This window comes from Gymnoscopelus braueri (genome assembly GCF_963280865.1).
Source record: "Gymnoscopelus braueri genome assembly, chromosome: 10".
In the NCBI taxonomy this organism is placed as follows: Eukaryota; Metazoa; Chordata; class Actinopteri; order Myctophiformes; family Myctophidae; genus Gymnoscopelus; species Gymnoscopelus braueri.
This window is the reverse complement of record NC_137611.1, coordinates 50647971-50669805: the sequence shown is the minus strand read 5'-3', so window position 1 is coordinate 50669805 and position 21835 is coordinate 50647971. Positions and strand designations below refer to the sequence as shown.

At 41.2% G+C, this 21835-nt stretch overlaps 1 protein-coding gene across 1 annotated transcript in view; it reads right to left on the bottom strand.

The window, feature by feature from the left end:
* The window catches only part of LOC308093668 (uncharacterized protein), a gene marked incomplete at its 3' end in the record, with an annotated part of 42109 nt that overhangs the window by 5516 nt on the left and 14758 nt on the right, over nucleotides 1-21835 (bottom strand). The window contains exons 5-6 of the mRNA XM_080439996.1: nucleotides 6326-6379; nucleotides 5798-5950 (exon numbers count right to left, since the gene is read on the bottom strand). Coding sequence (XP_080296122.1) covers nucleotides 5798-5950; nucleotides 6326-6379 — 207 coding nt within the window. The remainder of the gene's footprint in view (nucleotides 1-5797; nucleotides 5951-6325; nucleotides 6380-21835) is intronic.

The window sequence follows — 21835 nt, the reverse complement described above, 5'->3', positions numbered from 1 at the left end:
CCAAGAAGCAACTGAATAATGAACTGACTACTTCCGGTTTGAAGTCGGAGTGACCGAGTGGGAGTGACCGAGTGGGAGTGAGCGAGTGGCCGAGATTTTCGGGTTTGGAATTTGGCTTAGGTCTCACTCAGCCCTAAGGGTTTGTTTGGTGTGATCGTGTGCACCCCTTCTCACCGACCTTTGCTGCGTGTTACTCCCTGTCTCTCTGTCCCTGTTTCCTGTCTATCTCCACTGTATCAATAAAGGGATAAAAGCCCCCCAAATATCATTACAAAATTAAAAGTCATCCATTTGAATCCATTGAAAGAAAGTTAGCATGCTATAATGGAAGCCAATGTTCTGGCATTAGAAAAAAAATCTCGATTGAAAAAATTATTATATATATATATATATATATATATATATATATATATATATATATATATATATATATATATATATATATATATATATATATATATATATATATAGACGTACTCAGCTTTCTTGCTTAACTTTATTTAATAATAATAAAGGTAATAACAATAACATCAATAATAATATGGTCCCCACTCCCCACTATTTTTGTCACAATACATTTGCACAAACATGAAATATGTCCTCTTACCCATCCAAACAATTTGTAGCATGAGGGTGCCATTAATAAGGAGCCCGGAGAGCAGTTTGGGGCTAAATATCTTTCTCAGAGACACTTCAACACACAATATTCCTCTGCTTTAGTATCAAGGACTTGTCATTGTCATCCTGGATTAGATTGAATCATCATAAATGTTGCCTATCTGTCTGTGATATCTCAACTAAGATGGCTTCTTTGAAAAAAATAGGTTGTTCATCTATCAGCTTCTCCCATTAACACATGTCAGTATAAGCCTAAATGTTAAGGCTAATTTATATGAACCTGAAACTAAGGATTATTTCCCCCAGTATGACTCCTCCTGTGTTTATTTAGAATACCCTTTTCACCAAAGCCTTTGCTTTGTACAAGCTGTACATGTGAAGGGTTTTTCTCCTGTATGTTTCCTCATGTGTCTATTAACACATTGAGTGCCAAAAACGGTCCGGACCGTTTTTGAGAAGCTATGCGTTATGTGTCATAAACAGTCCGGACCGTTTTTGGACCGTTTTTTCTTTTTTATATATTTTTCCCACGTGGGGTGCTCTAACGAAACTTTGGGATCATCCAAAGAGTCTCTAAGAAGGAGAGGCCGGATGTGGATCCATGTCAAAAATGCTTCCGGTCGTCCGCTCCAATGTTAACTCCTTGACTAAAAGCTTAATATCTCCTATTTCTTCTTAAAGGGGAACTTCGCCGTCAAATGACGTTTTCCGCGGGTTCTCACCTATGTCCGCACTACATGGTGTCTCAGTGAGACCAACCCCACACACACCCCAAGGGGTGTCTCCCAAAGAGTGGGATCAGCCTTCTTTCTCCCTGCTCGCGTCGGTAAACACTCCGTGGGAGGAATACTAACACAACAGATATTTATTGGAACCATAAAACACAGAAGAGCAGCTCCACCGCAGAGGAATTCAACAGGCTGTATGCTGAAATCATGCTGGACACAGCTTGGATTAATTACTTTATAGAGTAAGTAATGATTGCTGTAAACGTTATGCCAATTTGACATAATAATCCAAGTGTAATTGTACTTGATTGCTTTAATGTTAGAGATTAATAAAGTTAGGGTAGTAGTATACAATGTGTAGTTGACTTCTGATAGACGCATGCACGCAGAGCAGTGTTGTTTACATTGTCGTTCCATAGCTAGCCAAATGCAAAGCTAAACCACTTGTGTGACAAGCCAAATTTATGCTTTGTCTCTTGTCAGATTTCAAATATAAAGTGCTTATGCCATGGCCACGGATGTTACAATTTGAATCGGCTGGGTGCAAGTACCCGTATCTTCCGTATTGTTTAAATAAAAGCATTTTAATCTGATCGGTGGTCATTTTCTCATAAACCTCCCAACCGATCGCATAAGGGTCGCATAATAAATGGCCACTGATCGGATTAAAATGCTTTTTTATTAAACAATACGGAAGATACTGGTACTTAGACCCACCCGATTCAAATTGTAACATCCGTGGTCATGGGATAAGCACTTTTTATTTGAAATCCGAACGTTTATGTAGATGTACGGATTGTACATGTAGAAAGTGCAAACACCAGGTTGAAGTTCCCCCATGACAGTCATGTTTCAGGGCTACGTCGCCGGGTCCCGAAAATAGCAGATCTCCAAGCTCACAACGCGTCAGACTCGACACTTTGTGAGCTTGTAGGTCTGCTATTTGCGGCTTGCATGCAATATTAGTATAGATTAGGCTTCACGTGGGATGATATCTATTTAATCTACAAGTGTAATCTAATGTGTTCTTTTCAACAGGACAGAATGTTGTTTCGCCTGCCTGCGGAAATGGAGTAACGTTCGGCTGATGAAGACCCCTGGGACTCGCCTTTTGAGATACAACCATATTCTTTTTCTAAATAAAACGATTACATTTACACCCTGCTTGCTCTACTCATTGATCACGGTACATTCTACATTGTATAAGCATTCATAATGACAAAATGTGAACCCCAATTCTATAAGGGTTCTTTTGAACTGTTTCATGATAGGAGATGGTCTTTCATTTGGCAGAATGGTACATAATTGCATTACAGATATAATAGTGAAAAACTCTTGTACATTCTGTTAGTATTTACTTCTACATGTAATCATAATTTTTCTGGGGACCCCAGCACATTGGATTCAACTTTACTGGTCTTAGATACAATAGGCTATAGTAAAACCTAATATTATCCATATACACCAATTGAAAGCATGAAACGGTCTCATTTGAAAAAAGAGAAAAAAAACGATTAGGCTGTGTGTATGACAAGAGTATTTGAACATTAGCATGTCATTCTAAAGTAATGCCCATGTTTTCTATAAGTTTAGTCCAAAGAATATAACTGGAAATGACAGTGAAACATTATGCTCTCAGAAATAAGGAGTCACACATGACATGAGTATGAAACGTTTTGTTTTATTATTATATTGTTGACTACTATGCTGCATCTCCATGGATGTCCCGACTCCCAAGTAGAAGATGGACGTCACGTCACCAGCACCGGACTGTCTACATGGTGGGATGGAATATAGAAAAAAAATTGATGCACGTGCGCGCGCGCACACAGACACACACGTTTAGTGTTACTATGCTAATTTATACATGATATATTTAGTTTACTATAAGATACAATCAAATCAATACAGAACACAATACAACAGCAGCCAAGACTAATAGTTTCACCTTGGCTTGCTGGCGCAACAAAGACACAGTGATGATGGGACTGACATCCTGGTATAGATATAGCAAACTTGCAATGGGTATTTCACGTGATCCCAGAAAGAACATGGCTTCGATGTCGTGTTTTGTGATCCAAAGGTAGACAAAAAAGTCGGAAAAGTTGGAACGTAACATTCAGTGTTGCCAGATCTTGTGAGAGAAATAAGCAACCAGGTATATGAAAACAAGCCCAAAAGAAAATACCTGTGCCAAGAGCACTTGAAACCTAGACATGGGTTATTTGAAAATTGCCGATCTACAAGCTCACAACGCGTAACGATGTGACGCAGTGTGAGCTTGTAGATCTGCTATTTTCCAAAAAATCTTGAGGGGAAAAAAGTGCAAAATGTGGAATATTTTTTAAACATTTTAACAACACATTTTTGGTAGGGTCTCCCTGGCAAATATGTTGGCGCGCAGTGCACAGATGAGGGTCCGTGGAAAAGTACATGAACATGTTTGAGAACCACTGGTTTAAACAACAATCAAAACATTTGGAAACGAGCCCAAATATCAACTACATTTTAGAAACCAGCCGCTTATAATAATCATACATGGCAACACTGGCCAATGCAATGTGCTGTATGTGTTTGTTGATGTTGTTGTAGTGAGAACTGGGAGGGGAAAGTTACAACGTAGACCACGCCCCCACGCAGCCTCCTCCCCACAAGGAAGTGCAGTGCCCCAAAGCATTGTGGTCATTGTAGTAATGCAGCCAAACCCCAGTCATCCAGTCAAAGTCAAGACTTCTATATTTTTCTGGCCATAGGGTGCAAATTAGAAATTTTGCTACTGTTATCTACTATATTATAATAGATCATTAATATATATATGATTAACATTGAGTGACTGCAAGTTCTTCCAGGGGTGTAATGCTCCTTTAACGTGGTGGAAATGAGCCGTTTTCGATCCTTGACTAAAAGCTTAATATCTCCTATTTCTTCTTAACGTGGTGGAAATGAGCCGTTTTCGATCTGCGATCACTCTGCAATGGAGGATCGCGTTAGAAATATTATTGTTCCAGGCTCTCGCACGCAGGCTTTGTTTACATGCGCGTCCTCGTCGGGGCTTCTACAGCACTTAACATATCAGCGTAAGTGGATGGAAGATATGCTGGCACTAGATGTACCCTATTTTAATAAACCTCTGGCACACGATGTGTTAAGATCACCCTTTTGACAAAACCAAACAAACAAAGCGGTTTTCCCCTGTATGAGACCTTATGCGTATGTTCAAAGCACCCCTTTGATTAAAGCTTTTACCACAAATTGCACAGGTAAAGGCCTTTTCTCCCGTATGAGTAGTCATGTGTAATGTTAGATGACTCTTTTGAATAAAGCCTTTTCCATAAACTGCACAAGTAAATGTTTTTTCTTCTTTCTGAGTTCTCATGTGTATTAAGTATTGTTGTTGTTTCATTACATATCATTTAAGGGCACCACTTTAAAAATAGCATTTACCACAAACTGTACAAGCAATGTTTTTTCCACTATATGAGTCCTCATGTGTTTTTTCAGATTACCCGTTTCAGTTTTTCACCTGAATGTGTCTTCATGTGTCGTTCAAGGATACCAATATGATTAAAGCATGTACCAAAAACTGTACAAACAAACAGCTTCTCCACTGTATGAGTCCTCATGTGTGCTTTCAAAGCACCACTGTGAATAAAGCCTTTGCCACAAACTTTACAAGTAAATGGTTTTTCCCCTGTATGAGTCCTCATGTGTATGTTCAATGCACCCCTTTGAACAACACCTTTTCCACAAACTTCACAGTAATTGGTTTTCCTTCATTGTGAGATCTCATGTGTACTTTTAGATTTTCCTTTTGACTAAAGCCTTTGCCACAAACTTCACAGACAAAAGGTTTTTCCCCCGTATGAGTCCTCATGTGTTTCTTCAGATTACCCGAATCGCCAAAGCCTTTGCCACAAACTGTACATGTGAAGGGTTTTTCTCCTTTGTGTCATTGTGTGTCGTTTAAGGGAACCACTATGATTAAAGCCTGTACCACAAACTGTACAAACAAAGGGCTTCTCCCCTGTATGAGTCCTCATGTGTGTTGTCAACCCATCACTGCGAGTAAAGCCTTTGCCACAAACTTTACAAGTAAAGGTCTTTTGCCCTGTATGAGTCCTCATGTGTATGTTAAAGTGACCGCTATGAAGAAAGCCTTTGCCACAAACTTTACAAGTAAAGAGTTTTTCACCTGTATGTGTCATCGTGTGTCGTTTAAAGGAACTACTATGATTAAAGCCTGTACCACAAACTGAACAAAGAAAGGGCTTTTCCCCTGTATGAATCCTCAAGTGTTCTTTCAACGCACCCCTTTGAATAAAGCCCTTTTCACAAACTCCACAAGTAAAGGGCTTTTCCCCTGTATGAGTTGTTTTGTGCCTCTCCAGATTTAGCTTTTCAGTAAACATTTTGCCACACTGTACAACTAAACATTTTCTTCACTGCCTGACTCTTTATGGAGTGGGCTTGTTTTGATGTTTTCAGGTCCTGAGACAGCTTGTTGCTCAAAGACAGTCTTTGTCCATCCACATGTTGTGTCTTGCGTGATTTCAGGGTGTTTAAAGCCAACTGGCCTTCCCTCGTCTCCTCCCAGTCATCACGGTCTTCAGTGTGAGATTCAAAACAGTGTGAAGAGTCACTGTCTTCAGTGTCAGATTCAGAACAGTGTGAAGAGAGGAGCTGGTCATCACTAGTTGGTTGTGATATTCCACAGTCCTCTACATCAGCTTGTGTTTTCACGTGTGCAGTTGAGGTGCTGACTACAGGCTCTGTCACTCTGATTTCATCATCTTCACTTGTCACTGCTAGTAACGTCAACGTTGACCCATCAGCCTCTTCTGGTCTTTGAAATGGCTGATCCTGTTCCTCTCGAATTTGTGGAGGTTCTGGTCCCTCCTGGACCAGACTGGAGCTCCCTTCCTCCTGTTCCTCTTTAATTTGTGGAGGTTGTGGTTCCTCCTGGACCAGATTGTAGCTACTCTCCTGTTGATAGGCGGAAACCTCCTCTTTATACACAGGGAGGTGCAGGAAGTCTGGGGAAAAGATAAAACAAAAGAAAAACATAATGTTTGAACTTCAACATTTTCATGCAGTGTTTGCTCTGTTTTATAGCTTCGGTAGTTGTAGGAACTTCGGTTGTAAATCAATTTTCCATTTCCAAACCATGAGTCTATCCTCATTATCAAAGACATTTGTCTGGGCTTGACATTAACTTTTTAAGGCACTTGTCAAGGACATGTACCATTCACTTTTCACTTACCCGGGTAAAGAATTAGTAATTTCACGTTTATTTACCCTTGTTTGCATCTTTTGGTTGCATTTTATTTGTTACAAATGGCACGTTTACACATGTGGCTGTGAAGTTTTTTTGCACTGCTAGTACCGGAACAGTTTCAGATATTCAGTTAGAAGCGATCGCGCTGTTTAATATTTTTTTGTCCTAAAGATTCTACATACAGGATCACAGTTACCATTCCAAGTTAAACATTCACGTTCCCAGTTAGCCTATATATTATTATGTTTCTGTAGTAGTCACTATAGCCAACATGTGAGCTTTGAGTGGGATTGAAATGTTAATCGATATTTAAAAGACAATGGCATCCCCCGATGTGCCCCGCTGTGCGGGGGAGAAGGTGTCAGAACGTCTGGAGCGCAGAGGGGAGAGAGTGGCCAATGGAATAGCGGTCAATTTGATCTGAAGTCCATCTGTGTGGTAGTTGGTCTTACTGCCGTCATGCAAGTGTTAAAAAATCTATACAATTAACTAATCTGTGAAATTTAGGTTCAGTGTACTGTGAATGTGTGTCTCACGCTTTTTTCATGTCAAGGACCCCCAAATTGAGGGGGAGGGTCTCGTCTATCCACCGGAACAAAACCATTTTTACCACAATCGTCCATTCTGTTGTAATCGGCAGTTGAATATGGCTCATTTTCAAAAAAAAAAAAAAATCCAAGCTAGATGTGTTTTTCTACATCTCATAAAATGGGAGTCGATGGAGTGACTTTTTTTGGGATAACGTCATTTCTGCTTCAATGATTCTCTCACAGTCAAGGGATCATTTATAGGTTGGGAACGAGCACCCTCTAGCGTAATTTAAAAAAAATTATTTATTTATTTATATTTTTTCCTTCCATTTGACGACACTTCCGGTCGGGTGCCGGAAGTGTCTTCAAAGCGCGGCTTACGCCCGAGCACATTCAAGAACAACAGGTTGCACATTGTTCTCTTCCTGCAAACATCACATCTCTCCAGAAAAAGAAAAGAAAAAGCTATTAAAATACGCAATGTAAAGCAAGGACCAGGGTTTTTAACTGTGGCGGATCCGTTATGCAATTTCTAATCTCTCAAGAACAATTTCAGAGCTACGCTACTGAATCTGTCGAGAGCCCCGTTCAGAACGTGTGCGCATTAGCTTACAAGTGGGTGTGCCTTCAGATCAGGAAGCAGGCCGTGCATTACCCAATCAAATGTAGTGGGCGGGATTTACTGTCTGTGCTCTCCCTTCCCAATCAATCCCACTGAAAACAGGCCGAAACTCATTTAACAATAGCGTCCTTGAAGCAGACAAAACCACGAAAAGATATTCACATTTTAACTTGCTCTTTCATCATAGAAACAAGTGGGCTTATAACCAAAACGATCCATGTTCTCTGGGAGAAGTGGTGTTAGTGTTCCGTGTAGAAATATTGTTATTGGGAATGAAATCATAAGCGCACCACCGGCAGTGGAGCGCTGAGGGTAGACCAAAACCCCGGTTTCCTTGCGCACAGGTGCTACATTGAGCTCGGCCCAGAGCCAAGTGAGGTAGTAAAAAACAGCAGAGGGCGCTGTTTTTAATTTTCATTTGGCGATGGGTTCCCAGATCGTGGAATTTCTGTACTGTACCACTTGTACTAGGATATCATAACATCATAATAAAGGTAAGAATAACGTCGGGCAAAATTCTCCTTTAAAGTAAAAAAGAGAGAGACACCTGTAGCCTTCAGTAGTCATTTGAACCATTATGCACCTTGCATGAGGGAAGAGGAAAGGTTGAAAGTGAGAACAAAATTACAAGAGAGACAGTTACCCATTGGTTTGGCAGCTAAAATTGGATACAGAATAATTTTGTACAAAGTGGTAAAAAAAAAAATATATATATATATAGATTGAATAATGGTGTCAAAATGATCGTGTTAAAGGCGGTAATGAATTTTTGGAATTAATTGCGTTAAAATATTTGATGCATTTGACGCAGTTAACGCATGCGCAGAACGGCCCGCCCCTAGCTCTGGCCCATAGAGTTAGAAGGAGTTCTCCTTAACGCTATGTTACTTTCCAGCCGTTTCCGGCACACCCGCGGTAGCGCAGGCTGCACAGCCTCTCGTCTTTAGTAAAAATAAAAAATATACGTACTTTCGCTACTCACCAAAACAAAGACGGTTTTAAGATGTTGAAAGCCTACTCTACTTAGTGGGAACACTCTGAGTCCCCCACCTCACGTCTAAAATACACTTTTTAGCCAGAAAAGAAAATATTCCACCGGAAAGAAAAGATGTTGTCAATAGAAAAGTTGACCGGATCTGTAGGGGGTGCAGTGAGGTAACTAAAATATTGTTGTTATTACTTTATTTAGAGCAGTGGTTTTCAACCCTTTTCATATCAAGGTCCAGGGGGTGAGAGACATGCGAGGCGGGTGGTGCTATTAGCCTATGGAACACACACTGACTGCAACAGTGTATTAAGGCTGCAACTAATAATCGGTTAATCAGGCGATTATTTAAACGATTAATCGGATTATTGCACTTGTTTAGAATTTACCTTACCAAGACAATACAGACGAATAATGTATTAAAAAGTACATGTTAGGGGGCACGGTGGCGCAGTCGGTAGCGCTGTCGCCTCACAGCTAGAAGGTCCTGGGTTCGATTCCCGCAGGGGACGCTGTGGGCGCTGGGGGCGTGTTCTCTCCTCCGCGTCATCAGTGCCCACACCCTCGGTGGGGTTGGCGAAAGGGCCTTTCTGTGTGGAGTTTAAATGTTCTCCCCGTGTCTCCTAGGGTAGGTACCCTCACAAAAAACATGCAGTAATCCTGGTCACTATACTGCCTCCCCCTGGCTAGCCGGGGCGCCTGATGGAGGGGAAGGGAACTGGTTGGAATAACGTGTTCCTTCCACGCGCTACGGCCAACCAGGGAAACTCTCCCCTGTCAGGTGATAAGAAGGTCAGACGGCTCTCATGCATTGAAGGAGGCATGAGCTCGGCCCTGGCCTCCCTAGGTTGGCAGAGGGAAGGTAGTGCCCAGGATTACACGCTTAGGCATTGACACCTTATGAACAAGCGGCACTTGTTGGACCGCTGTTCCTTTTCCCTTTGATTTATGTTTGATTTACTTTTTTTGTACCAGTCTTTTCCCATTATATTTGTTCCAACACTTTTAACCATTCCATAGATTCAAATAAATGAAAGTACCATTTTGTAAACTTTTCTATAATAAAATAATTGCTATTTTTATAACCTACACTTTGGTCTGCCTTCCATTTATTTAGCGGGGTAACACCATGGAGACTTGAATTCATGGATATTCCGATATTCTTAAGTTTTTGTCAAATTCCTAAGCCAATAATTTGATGACCGGCAGCGGTTCTTAGGAGACACAAAGAGTCTCCTTTGTGTCTCCTACCTACCGCCCGCGCCGGTAGAAGACACAGTAAAAGTCCGTAATTCAAAATGTACTTGTGTAAAAAGTACAAAAGTAATGGTATCAAAATGTACTTAAAGTACCAGAAGTAAAAGTACTCATTATGCAGAATGTCCCATTTCACAAGTTTTATTTATTTATACAAATCTTTTGAAAATACCAGATCTATAAGCTCACGTGTCACAGCGCATTGTGAGCTTGTAGATCGCCTATTTCAAATGCCGAAATGAATATAGGGAAGTGGTTAATATATGTTTTGTAATAATAATCAAAATCTACAAATTAACTAGTAACTAAAGTTTTATAATAATTGTAGTGGAGTAAAAGTACAATATTTGCCTTCAAAATGTAGTGGAGTATAAGAAAAAGTATTGGAAATTGGAAATACAAAGTACAAATACCTCAACATTCATTGTACTTAAGTACAGTACTTGAGTAAATGTACTTAGTTACTTTACAACACTGGACAGCAGTCGGTTCAATACAAAACCTCTCATTGCTGGTTTTACATTACCTTAATTCGGAGTTGTAGGAAAAGGTGCTTCGGTTTAAAAAAAAACATCTCTTGTTTTCTTTTGGATGTGGTCACAGTTTCCCTATTATGGCGATCAATAGTCTGACGAATGTCCTGGGCCAGTGGTTATAATGGTGTAAAATCCACACATTTCCCTTAATGTGTATCCTGTAATGAACCTAATAATGTAATATGTCTCTCTGAAACCTATCAAATATGTGCTATGATCATTTAGGTCTAATTTAGAAAAAGTGCTCCTTGGAGCACAGGTCTCCGCCAGGTCAGGTAGGTTATTGTGGGTGGCCTCCTGGTGGTGCTATAATAGGCCAATGTGAAAATAGTCCAGGCGTTTCGGGCCATATTTTGATGGAATCGTGCACTTTACGATACAAGCATGACATTTGGCACACAGTTAGAGCATGACATAAGGAACATTTTTGGCTATAGGGCCATCGCAGATTTGTCCTGTGGTAACCATGGCAGCCATTTTCCAAAATGGCCTCCATCTGCTGTTATTTTACCAAATAACTCAGGTGCTAGACCACCTAGGATCTTGATTCTGATCTTGATCTGCAGTTCGGTTTTCGCTCCAACCATTCAACAGAAACCGCTAACTGCTACTTTTTGGAAAGTGTCAAGTCAAGTTTGGATAAAGCTGGTACAGTGGGTGCAGTATTCCTGGATCTTAAACAGGCTTTTGACACTGTGACCATCCGGTACTCTTGTCAAAACTCTCTTTCTTTAACTTTTCTACTGAGGCAGTCAGATGGTTTGATTCATATTTAACAAATAGGAAGCAAAGGGTTCGTATTGGTAACAAACAGTCAACATATCTTAACAGTAACATTGGAGTTCCTCAGGGATCAATACTGGGCCCTATCTTGTTCAGTTTGTATATTAGTGATCTGCCTTCTGTCTGTCCATCTGTCTCCATACAAATGTATGCTGATGACACAGTTCTCTATATACATGCTGAAAACAAACAACTCGCAGCAGAGAAACTAACTGCAGCCATGGTCCATGTATCTGATTGGTTGAGGAACTCATGTTTACATCTGAACACAAACAAAACTGTTTGTATGTTTTTTTCACGCAACTCCACAGACAATGTTTATCCTGACATTATCGTCAATGGAAACATTATTAAGGTAGTATCTGAATTTAAATATCTTGGAATCACACTAGACTCAAACTTGACATTTAAAAAACATATTAAAAATGTAGCCAACACAATTAAATTCAATCTGTCTAATTTCAGGCACATAAGACCATATCTAACAACAGACGCAGCCAAACTCTTCATGCATGCTATGATTTTCTCACACATCACATACTGCTTCACAACCTGGTCACAGACAAATCTAACAACTCTCAAACCCATAGAATCACTTTACAAACAGACATTAAAAACACTTGATCAAAAACCCAACCGTTACCACCATTGCCGTATAGTTCAAAAGTATAATTTATTTAATTTTGATGCCTTTAAACATTTTGCAGATGCTTGTCTCATTTTTAAGGTTTTAAATGGGCTTGCACCTCCACCACTAAAACAGTTCATAGAGCGAAGAGAAAGTGGTGACAGAACAAGGGCAACTACCAGAGGAGACTGTGAGGTACCATTCAGACAGAGTGTGTTTGGTAAAACAGTCTTCTCTGTTAGAGCCTCCCATCACTGGAACAGTCTTCCTACCGAAGTAAGAGAGACCACCAACTATCTAACTTTCAAATTCAACCTTAAAAGATGGCTTAAAGCTAACCAAATTTGTAATCATGAGTAAATTTCGGCTCCATTAATCACTGCCTTCTCATATTTTACTGTATTTGTTTTGTCTTCTGTACTATGTCTACTTGTTTTGTATTGTTGACGATGTCTCTTTTTGTATGGATAACTATACCACTTTTTTAATAGCCTGCTCAGGGACTACAGATGAAAATTAGCCAACTCTGGCTAACTCTGGCTCACTTACATGGACGTGAATAACTGACATGTTGATCAATGTGCATTGTCCCTGTTAAATAAATAAATAAATAAATAAATTCTGGTGACTAATCCTACATGTTCAAGTATGAGGAATACAGTGGTACTATTTAGAATTGTGCTGTGGTAACCATGGCAGCCATCTTTCAAAATGGCCACCACCTGCTGTCATTTTACCAATAACTCAGGTGCTAGACCACCTAGGATCTTGATTCAATTATTTGTTTACCAACATTGAGACTGGACGCACAGGTGATTGTTTCACGCAATCAATTCTCAACCTGTTCTTTTGGGGTGCGCTGATTTCAGCACACCCCAACCCCCTCTTGTGTGTTGGCTAGTGAGGCGCGTCCTAGCGAGACCTGATAGAATGGGTTTCATTGCGCGCATACTGGTTCCGCGCAGACTGGTTCTTATCAGTGTGACGTCGTCTGTTAAGGGGTCTATTCAATAAGATAATCTACACAATGTTAGTTGCACAGTCCACCACAGTAGCAAAGGGCAGTACACTGAAGTGCTGCCTTAACACATCTGCATTGTCCACTGCATCCCTTTTTGCAACCACAGTGGAGGAGTTCCCGAAAGGCCAGGTTCGCTTCTGTGTGGTCCAGTGCACTTCCCATCCTCCTGTCAAAATTAGTATCAGCTTTATTGTCAGATCACAGGTTTACAAGTGTAAAGAAGTGGATTAAATTATTTGTATTCTCCTGTCTCCTTCCTCTTCCACCCCCATTCACCTGGGGATGGGAGTTCAGGGGCTGCAACCATCGCCTGTCCCCAACAGTGGCCAGCTTGGTAGGCTGCCCTCTTTGTATGTTGAATCAGTGCAGCTCGTGTTGGGGGGAGTCCAATTGTTCTGCCCTTCTGGGTGAATAGCTGCTTTCGTGCCCGTTCACTGATGCCTGGCCGCTAGTGCGGTCATAGAGCAATACCACAAATCGCTCCAGAGGCTCCATCCAGTCATCTATTTTGTCTGGGATGGCAGCTAAGGAACTGAAGGCACGTGTGACGTCACCATAGGTTTTCCAGGTCTCCCATGCAGTCTTCTTGCCTCTGCCTTCAAAAGATGACACTGTGTCACATCCAGTAAAGGCATGGAACATGGGTAAGGCTAAGCATCGATCTGGGCCTAATGCCCTTGCCATCTCATGAGCTGCTAAGTTACGGAAACTTTTCCCAGTTCCAAAAGCAACCCACAGCTCAGTCAAGTGGAGGCGTTGGGCTGACGTTACTGCCAGGACCAGCACATCCGTGTCTACTGTGCGTATTGTCACCTTGCTATACCCTTCCTTCACAGCATCTTCTAGGTGTAATATGACACGAGTATCAGCCTCTTCATGTACTGTAGTTAGTTAGGTAGTTATTAGCATGTTGAGAATAGTACCACTGTATTCCTCTTCCTTGAAAATGTAGGATTAGTCACCAGAATCAAGATCCTAGGTGGTCTAGCACCTGAGTTATTGGTAAAATGACAGCAGGTGGTGGCCATTTTGAAAGATGGCTGCCATGGTTACCACAGGACAATTCTAAATAGTACCACTGTATTCCTCATACTTGAAAATGTAGGATTAGTCACCAGAATCAAGATCCTAGGTGGTCTAGCACCTGAGTTGTTGGTAAAATAACAGCAGATGGAGGCCATTTTGGAAAATGGCTGCCATGGTTACCACAGGACAAATCTGCGATGGCCCTATAGCCAAAAATGTTCCTTATGGCATGCTCTAACTGTGTGCCAAATTTCATGCTTGTATCGTAAAGTGCACGATTCCATAAAAATATGGCCCAAAACGCCTGGACTAAAAGGGTGCCATTTCGTCTTAGGCCTTTCACGGCAATCAGACACTGCATTCATGATTTAAGGCATTTTGTTCCAACATTTTTTTTGCTAAATTAGACCTGCTGGTGGCGCTATAACAGGCCAATGTGAAAAGGGTGGCATTTCTTCCTCGGCCTAGTGGGAATGTGGCGTGCAGAATTTCACGGAAATTGCACGAGGCGTTCATTATTTGAGGCATTTTGTTCCAAACGGACTTCTCCAGCAAACTTTGGAAGCAAATGTTAGCTAATTAGGATGGAATATTAAATATCGAACCCATCCGTCTTGATCACATGGTTATAGAGATAGGCTACTGTGTACCAATGTGCGTGATTTTGGGACAGAATCTGTAGGAGTAATATCAAAACATTTGTTTTGCACAAATCAGTGCATTTGTTTTGCACAAAAAGTTTGGGAAACAGTGGTCTAGAGGGTTTAATTGGTTAACAACCTGTATCATATTCATATCAATGATGTGTGTCATCGAATTGGTTCCCAAAAATAAGTAACAAAGTGAGTGTCAGTTCAATAAGCGATACGCCTTTCATTTCATACATTTATTGTAATGGTATGTCATTGTATTTGGTGGTGTAGACTTTCCCAAACAGTGGGTCGCAAGTAAAAATAAAAAAATTTCATTTCCTTTTTTTTTTACTTACATTTTTATCCCACGATTTTTGTAACCCCTATTTTTTCACCCTAGTGCCAATGCCTAAGCGTGTAATCCTGGGCACTACCTTCCCTCTGCCAACCTAGGGAGGCCAGGGCCGAGCTCACGCCTCCTTCAATGCATGAGAGCCGTCTGACCTTCTTATCACCTGACAGGTAGGGGAGAGTTTCCCTGGTTGGACGTAGCGCGTGGAACGTTATTCCAACCAGTTCCCTTCCCCTCCATCAGGCGCCCCGGCTGGCCAGGGGGAGGCAGTATAGTGACCAGGATTACTGCATGTTTTTTGTGAGGGTACTTACTCTAGGAGACACGGGGAGAACATGCAAACTCCACACAGAAAGGCCCTTTCGCCAACCCCACCGAGGGTGTGGGCACTGATGACGCGGAGGAGAGAACACGCCCCCAGCGCCCACAGCGTCCCCTGCGGGAATCGAACCCAGGACCTTCTAGCTGTGAGGCGACAGCGCTACCGACAGCGCTACCGACTGCGCCACCGTGCCCCCCAATTTTTTTCATTTCCTACATAAAACAAATATATACTATTTCAAAATATTTTAATAAGTTGAAACAAAACAAATCTCAACTTTTCATCAATTAAGAACAATGCCAACATTGAATATAAATCAAATTAAAATAAAATAAAATACATTTCCAAAAAAATAAAAAAACATTAAAGGACGACTTCACCCATTTTCAACCTATCTTCATATAATTGGTCCTCACTAATACTCATGATAAAATGGTACCATTTTTTCTACTCAGTCTGTGTCCCAGAGGAGGGCTGTGGACAGTTTAGAAACCTGTCTACCAGCGACATCATCGATGGGGAATCCAAGCTAATAGAAACTACAGGATTTCTATTCCTGGAAAGTTAGCATGCTATAATGGAAGCCATTGTTCTCACGTTAATACAAATAAAATAAGAAATAATATAGAAGAAAAAAAAAACTTCCTAACGATGATGTCACTGGTAGACGGGTTTCTGAAGTGTCCACAGCCCTCCTATGAGACACAGACTGAGTAAAAAAAGTAAACCATTTTATCAGGAGCATTAGTGAGGATCAATTATATGAAGATATATGAAGAGAAAATGGGTGAAGTTGTCCTTTAATTTCATGGAAGCCTTGTTTTAATGAGAGTCAAACCCTTTAGAGTGTTCCAATGTGCAATGCCAAAATCATTATTAAAATCCCTAATTGCAATTATTTGTAATACAATTGATCCTTCAAGAACATGTCATGATCGTGACAATCCTACAGATAACAAGAAATGACAAAGTCATAATATACCAGCTTGCGGCAGGCTTTTTTTGCCCCAATCTGCAGCACAAAATGTAAAAGTTGTCTTTAAAATAAAATCTCAGCCATTCCAATGCAAAATAAATAACTCCACAGAGAGGTTCATTGGTTGGCTACCAATATAACAAATGTGTGTGTGTGTGTGTGTGTGTGTGTGTGTGTGTGTGTGTGTGTGTGTGTGTGTGTGTGTGTGTGTGTGTGTGCCTCAACTGGTTAATTATAAAAAAATAATTGATCTACAATCTCACAGATCTGCTATTTTCACCAGCTGAAATAGTTACTTCATAATGTAGCCTACCCTTGCCCAAGTCAAAACTACAGTGTTTCACGTAGAAATGTATGAACAACAAAAATAAACACCCACACACACACACACACCCAGGAGGACGGGTTGATAGTGTTGTATTCATTGTTCCTGGACAAAAGACCGGTGGTGACCAGTTAGTACACATTTATGTATGAAAGAAATAAACTAAATATGCGTGGAGTCCATTGAATTTATTTCAATGGACAGGTAGCCTAATGGTCGTCAATAGCACAACATTTAACTATAAAGAAATGAAGATGACAAAAGACAGCTAATTGCGAACGCGGAAGGAGGCGCGGCGAAGCCGCGCCTCCGACCAAGTGGAGCTTACTATGTAACCCTGCTCGGGTTGTGTGTGTGTGTCTGTCTGTCTGTGTGTCTGTGTTCATGCTCTCATTGGCTCTCACCCCCATGTGACTCACATGCGTGCACTGCCTGTAAGCAGCCACCCGAGTGCGCCAGAGTGCAGGAATTTAGACAATGCTCTGATTACAATGCACAACAGCCACACACACTCACACACACACACACACACACACACACACACACACACACACACACACACACACACACACACACACACACACACACACACACACACACACACACACACACACACACACACACACACACACACACACACAGTCAATGTTCTCTCCCCATCACGGTGAAATAACACGGATTACAAGTCCGTAAATACACAATATTTCCGAGCTGCGTTCGCTTCCAGCGTTCGCGCGTCTTACTTGTGATTGTCAAGGTGATGGACAATTAACACGTTTCAGAATGAAAGAAAGACACTATCAGAGTGACGCACAGCCAGCCCACATAGTATAGCCAAAATAATAATAGTATTCAAATAGTAGCTTTAAGGCTACTAATCATTTACAACACTAAGTTACCTTACAATACACTGAATACAGGCACGCTTGTAAAACTCCCCATGTTCCCTAGTAAGAGAGGGGTAAATAAAAATATACTGCCTCCAAAGCTATTTCTGTCATACCTAAATTAATTTAGCCTAAGCCTAATAATCAGTGGTGGAAAAAGTACTCAAATGTTTTATTTAAGTAAAGTATAAATATGTTAAGTATGAACATGTTCATGGACCCCCAGATTAATATGTATTTGTCCACAGACCCCCCCCCATCTAAGCCCCAACACAGAGGAGGTGTGAAGTAACTAAGTACATTTGCTCAAGTACTGTACAATGATTGTGAGCTTGTAGATCGGCTATTTTCAGAGTATTCAGTATGCTCGTCTGTTAGAGGTGTAAAGTAACTAAGTACATTTACTCAAGTACTGTACAATGATTGTTAGCTTGTAGTACGGCTGTTTTCAGAGTATTTCAGTATGCTCGTCTGTTAGAGGAGTAAAGTAACTAAGTACATTTACTCAAGTACTGTACAATGATTGTGAGCTTGTAGATCGGCTGTTTTCAGAGTATTTCAGTATGCTCGTCTGTTAGAAGTATAAAGTAACTAAGTACATTTACTCAAGTACTGTACAATGATTGTGAGCTTGTAGGTCGGCTATTTTCAGAGTATTTCAGTATGCTCGTCTGTTAGAGGTGTAAAGTAACTAAGTCAATTTACTCAAGTACTGTACAATGATTGTGAGCTTGTAGATCGGCTGTTTTCAGAGTGTTTCAGTATGCGCGTGTGTGAGTACTTAACAGGTAATTGAAACCGACAGTCAGTCATTCAGACCAACTTGACTGTAGCCTTTTCATAGGTTTCCTTTATCCTCATCTTGCGCTAATGCACGCAACTGTTGCGCCAGGTTGTATTTTTGTTGTTTCGCATAAGCCTGCATCTGTTGTCCGTCAACAACACAGCCAGGCTCTCTCCCCAAACGCCGTTCGCGTCTCTACTGGGTTGGGTGCCTCGGAGGCGAAAGGAAAACGCCGTTTGCGTGCTCAAACATGTTCATGGACCCCCAGATTAATATGTATTTGTCCACAGCCCCCCCCCCCCCCATCTATTTTGTGCCAGGGACCCCCCTTCCCTGCGGGGACAGGCGATGTGAAGTCGGCAAAAATGTTCTGTCTGTCTGCCCACAACACAGAAGAGGTGTAAAGTAACTAAGTACATTTACTCAAGTACTGTATAAGCGTGCATCCGTTCTCCGTCAACAACACAGTCGGCGAAATAGGGGAACGCCGTTCGCGTAAAGTAAGTAAGTACATTGACTCAAGTACTTTTCTTATATTTTGTCCTATATATTACTCTGTGTCACGGTGATTGGAACCGACAGCAGGCGTGCCGTGTCTAGTAGGCATAGAGGCGAGAGGCGTGTCTAGGCATAGAGGCGAGAGGCGTGTCTAGTCCCATAGCTTGGGAGGACGAGGCCCCCCGTTCAGAGTATGGGAAAGTATCCCCATTGGCTTAAAGGACAGCCAATCACGTAAATCTGTCGAATACATGTCGAACGCAAATCTGTCGAACGATGACTAGTAGGTCTGCCTCTTCTTAGACCAGCATGCTTTGCAAGCTGGTAAAAACAAGCACGGCCCCCTCACACATTAAAACAATACACACATAGCCACAGGTCTCGACAATATCCCCTCCAAATTTCTAAAAGAGTCAGCCGCCTCCATTGCTCCAATCATTACTCACATAATAAACCTCTCCATCAAACTAATGACTTAAAAAAATCAAGGGTGACCCCTCTGTACAAAAAAAGAAACCAATTAGACCCTGGCAACTACCGCCCCATTTCTATTCTTAGCTCCATCTCGAAAGTCATGGAAAAATTGTCTATAAACAGGTCGATAAGTATCTTGCGGAGAAAAATCTAATTTACAAATTCCAATCTGGTTTCAGGAGTTTTTGCCTTCTCTATTTGAACGACTTTATCAGACAAGAGGTCGACAATGGCAAATTGTGCGGCATGGTCATGCTGGACCTCCAGAAGGCCTTTGACACCGTTAATTGCCCAATTATGATCGATAAGCTCAAAGCAATAGGTTTCGATGATACGGTGAGCTGGATGAGATCCTATCTGGAAGGGAGGGAACAGGTGGTGGATGTAAACGGCACCCAGTCCCCTCCCCTCCCAGTGACCGTTCCTGTTCGCAGATGACACGGCTCTGCTGGTCTCGGACAGGGACAGGCTGCAGGTTGAGAAAACTCTCAGCTCTGAACTCGACACGATCCGTATCTGGCTCTCCGACAACAAACTATCATTACACCTTGGTAAAACTGAATCCATCCTCTTTGAGTCCAGTACTAACCTTAGCAAGGCTGAGGGTTTCCCAATCAAAGCGGGTGATGATGTTATCACAAGAAAGGAGGAAATTACCTACCTGGGTTCCATCTTGCGGAGGCAAACCTCTCCGGTGATAAAATGGCCGAAAGAGTGATCAAAAAGGTCAACCAAAGAACACACTTTTTGTATAGGATTGGCCGTCTAGTCAGTAAGAATACTCTGAAGATTCTTGCAGGGGCCCTCATACAAGGTTATTACGATTATGCATACTCCTCATGGTATCACAACACCACCAAAGCCTTAAAAACAAGGCTCAAAACACAGTGAGAATACTCTGAAGATTATTGCAGGGGCCCTCATACAAGGTTATTACGATTATGCATACTCCTCATGGTATCACAACACCACCAAGGCCTTAAAAACAAGGCTCCAAACAACCCAAAACAAACTAGTAAGGCTACTTCTTGGCCTCAATCACAAAACCCATCTAACACCTGCTCATTTTGCTAGGATTGGATGGCTTAGGGTTGAGGACAGAGTACAGCAACTTACAATGGGCCTGGTCTTCAAGATACACCACAACATTGGGATCCCCCTGTATTTGTCAAAATACTCAAAACACCAGAGGCAGCTCCACGAATCATGTTCAACCCAGATTTGGCTCAACAAGGGATGTTCGTTCTCATGCTATTCAACAAAAATGTGGAATGCCCTACCAAAGGAGTAAAGGAGTGTAAAACCCTACTCACTTTCAAAACTGCCCTAAAGATGGCCCCTGTCAAAGTCTTAACCTACCCCCCCAACCCCCCTCCTTGAACTATTCTTCTCTTGTACATATGTTTAACTTATCATATCAGTAACCTGTAAGCTGATTGTATGATGTTCTGTATAGTAGTGTGTATATCTGTCTGTCTCTTATATGTCATCATGATTTGTGTGCATGGGGATCTCTTAAACAAGCTTAGTGCTTAATGAGACTCCCAGTTTAATAGACCTTGCATTGTGAATGTGTACTTCCATGTACTGTTATTCTCATGTCTTGCTAAATAAAGTACATCAATCAATGTCCATTGACCAGAACCAAGGTCATGTATTTACTACAATTTATTGTATTGTTATTTTAGTTTAAGCTGTAAGACATTACATGTGGTCATTTTCCTTGTTGATCCCCCCCCCCCCCAGGGACACCAACCACGCGACGCAACAAAATCACATACACAAAAACATAAGTGGAGAAAAAAAATTAAAAGAGAAATGTGTTTTCAATTAATTTAAACTGGAGTTTGTAGTCACTATAGTATAGGAAGGGGGTAAGTAATAATAATAATACATTGAATTTATAAAGCACTTTTCTAATATCTCAAAATCACTTTACAGTAACAAAATAAAGACACACTTATTAGGGAAAATGTGTTGAAAGGTTAAAAACTATAGATACAAAGTAGAACAAGGGGATTAGAATTAGGTAGGAAATGAGTCTGAAAAGGTGGATTTGTAGTGTGGTTTTAAACATGGCAAGGGTGGGGGCAGCTTTGATGTGAGCTGGGAGTGAGAATCTATATGTGCTATAATTTATCAACTAAGGCTGGTTCTTTTCAAATATATAACAAATATTGTTACATTGTCAGCTGTATGAATCTTCATATCCTCAGATGTGCATTTTGACCAAATAATTTGCCACAAACTGAAACTAACAGGTTGTACCTCCCTCTGTATGAGTCATCATGTGTGGTTTAAGGTGTTGCTTGTTACCAAATGTACCACAAACTGTACAAGTAAAGGGCTTTTCTCCTGTGTGAGTTCTCATGTATTCTTTCAGAATACCCATTCTACCACAAACTGTACATGTAAAGGGCTTTTCTCCTGTGTTCTTTCAGAATACCCATTCTACCACAAACTGTATAAGTAAAGGGCTTTTCTCATGTATGAGTTATCATGTGTTGTTTCAGATTACCAATTGTAGAAAAGCCTTTGCCACAAACTTTACAAGTACAGGGCTTTTCTCCTGTATG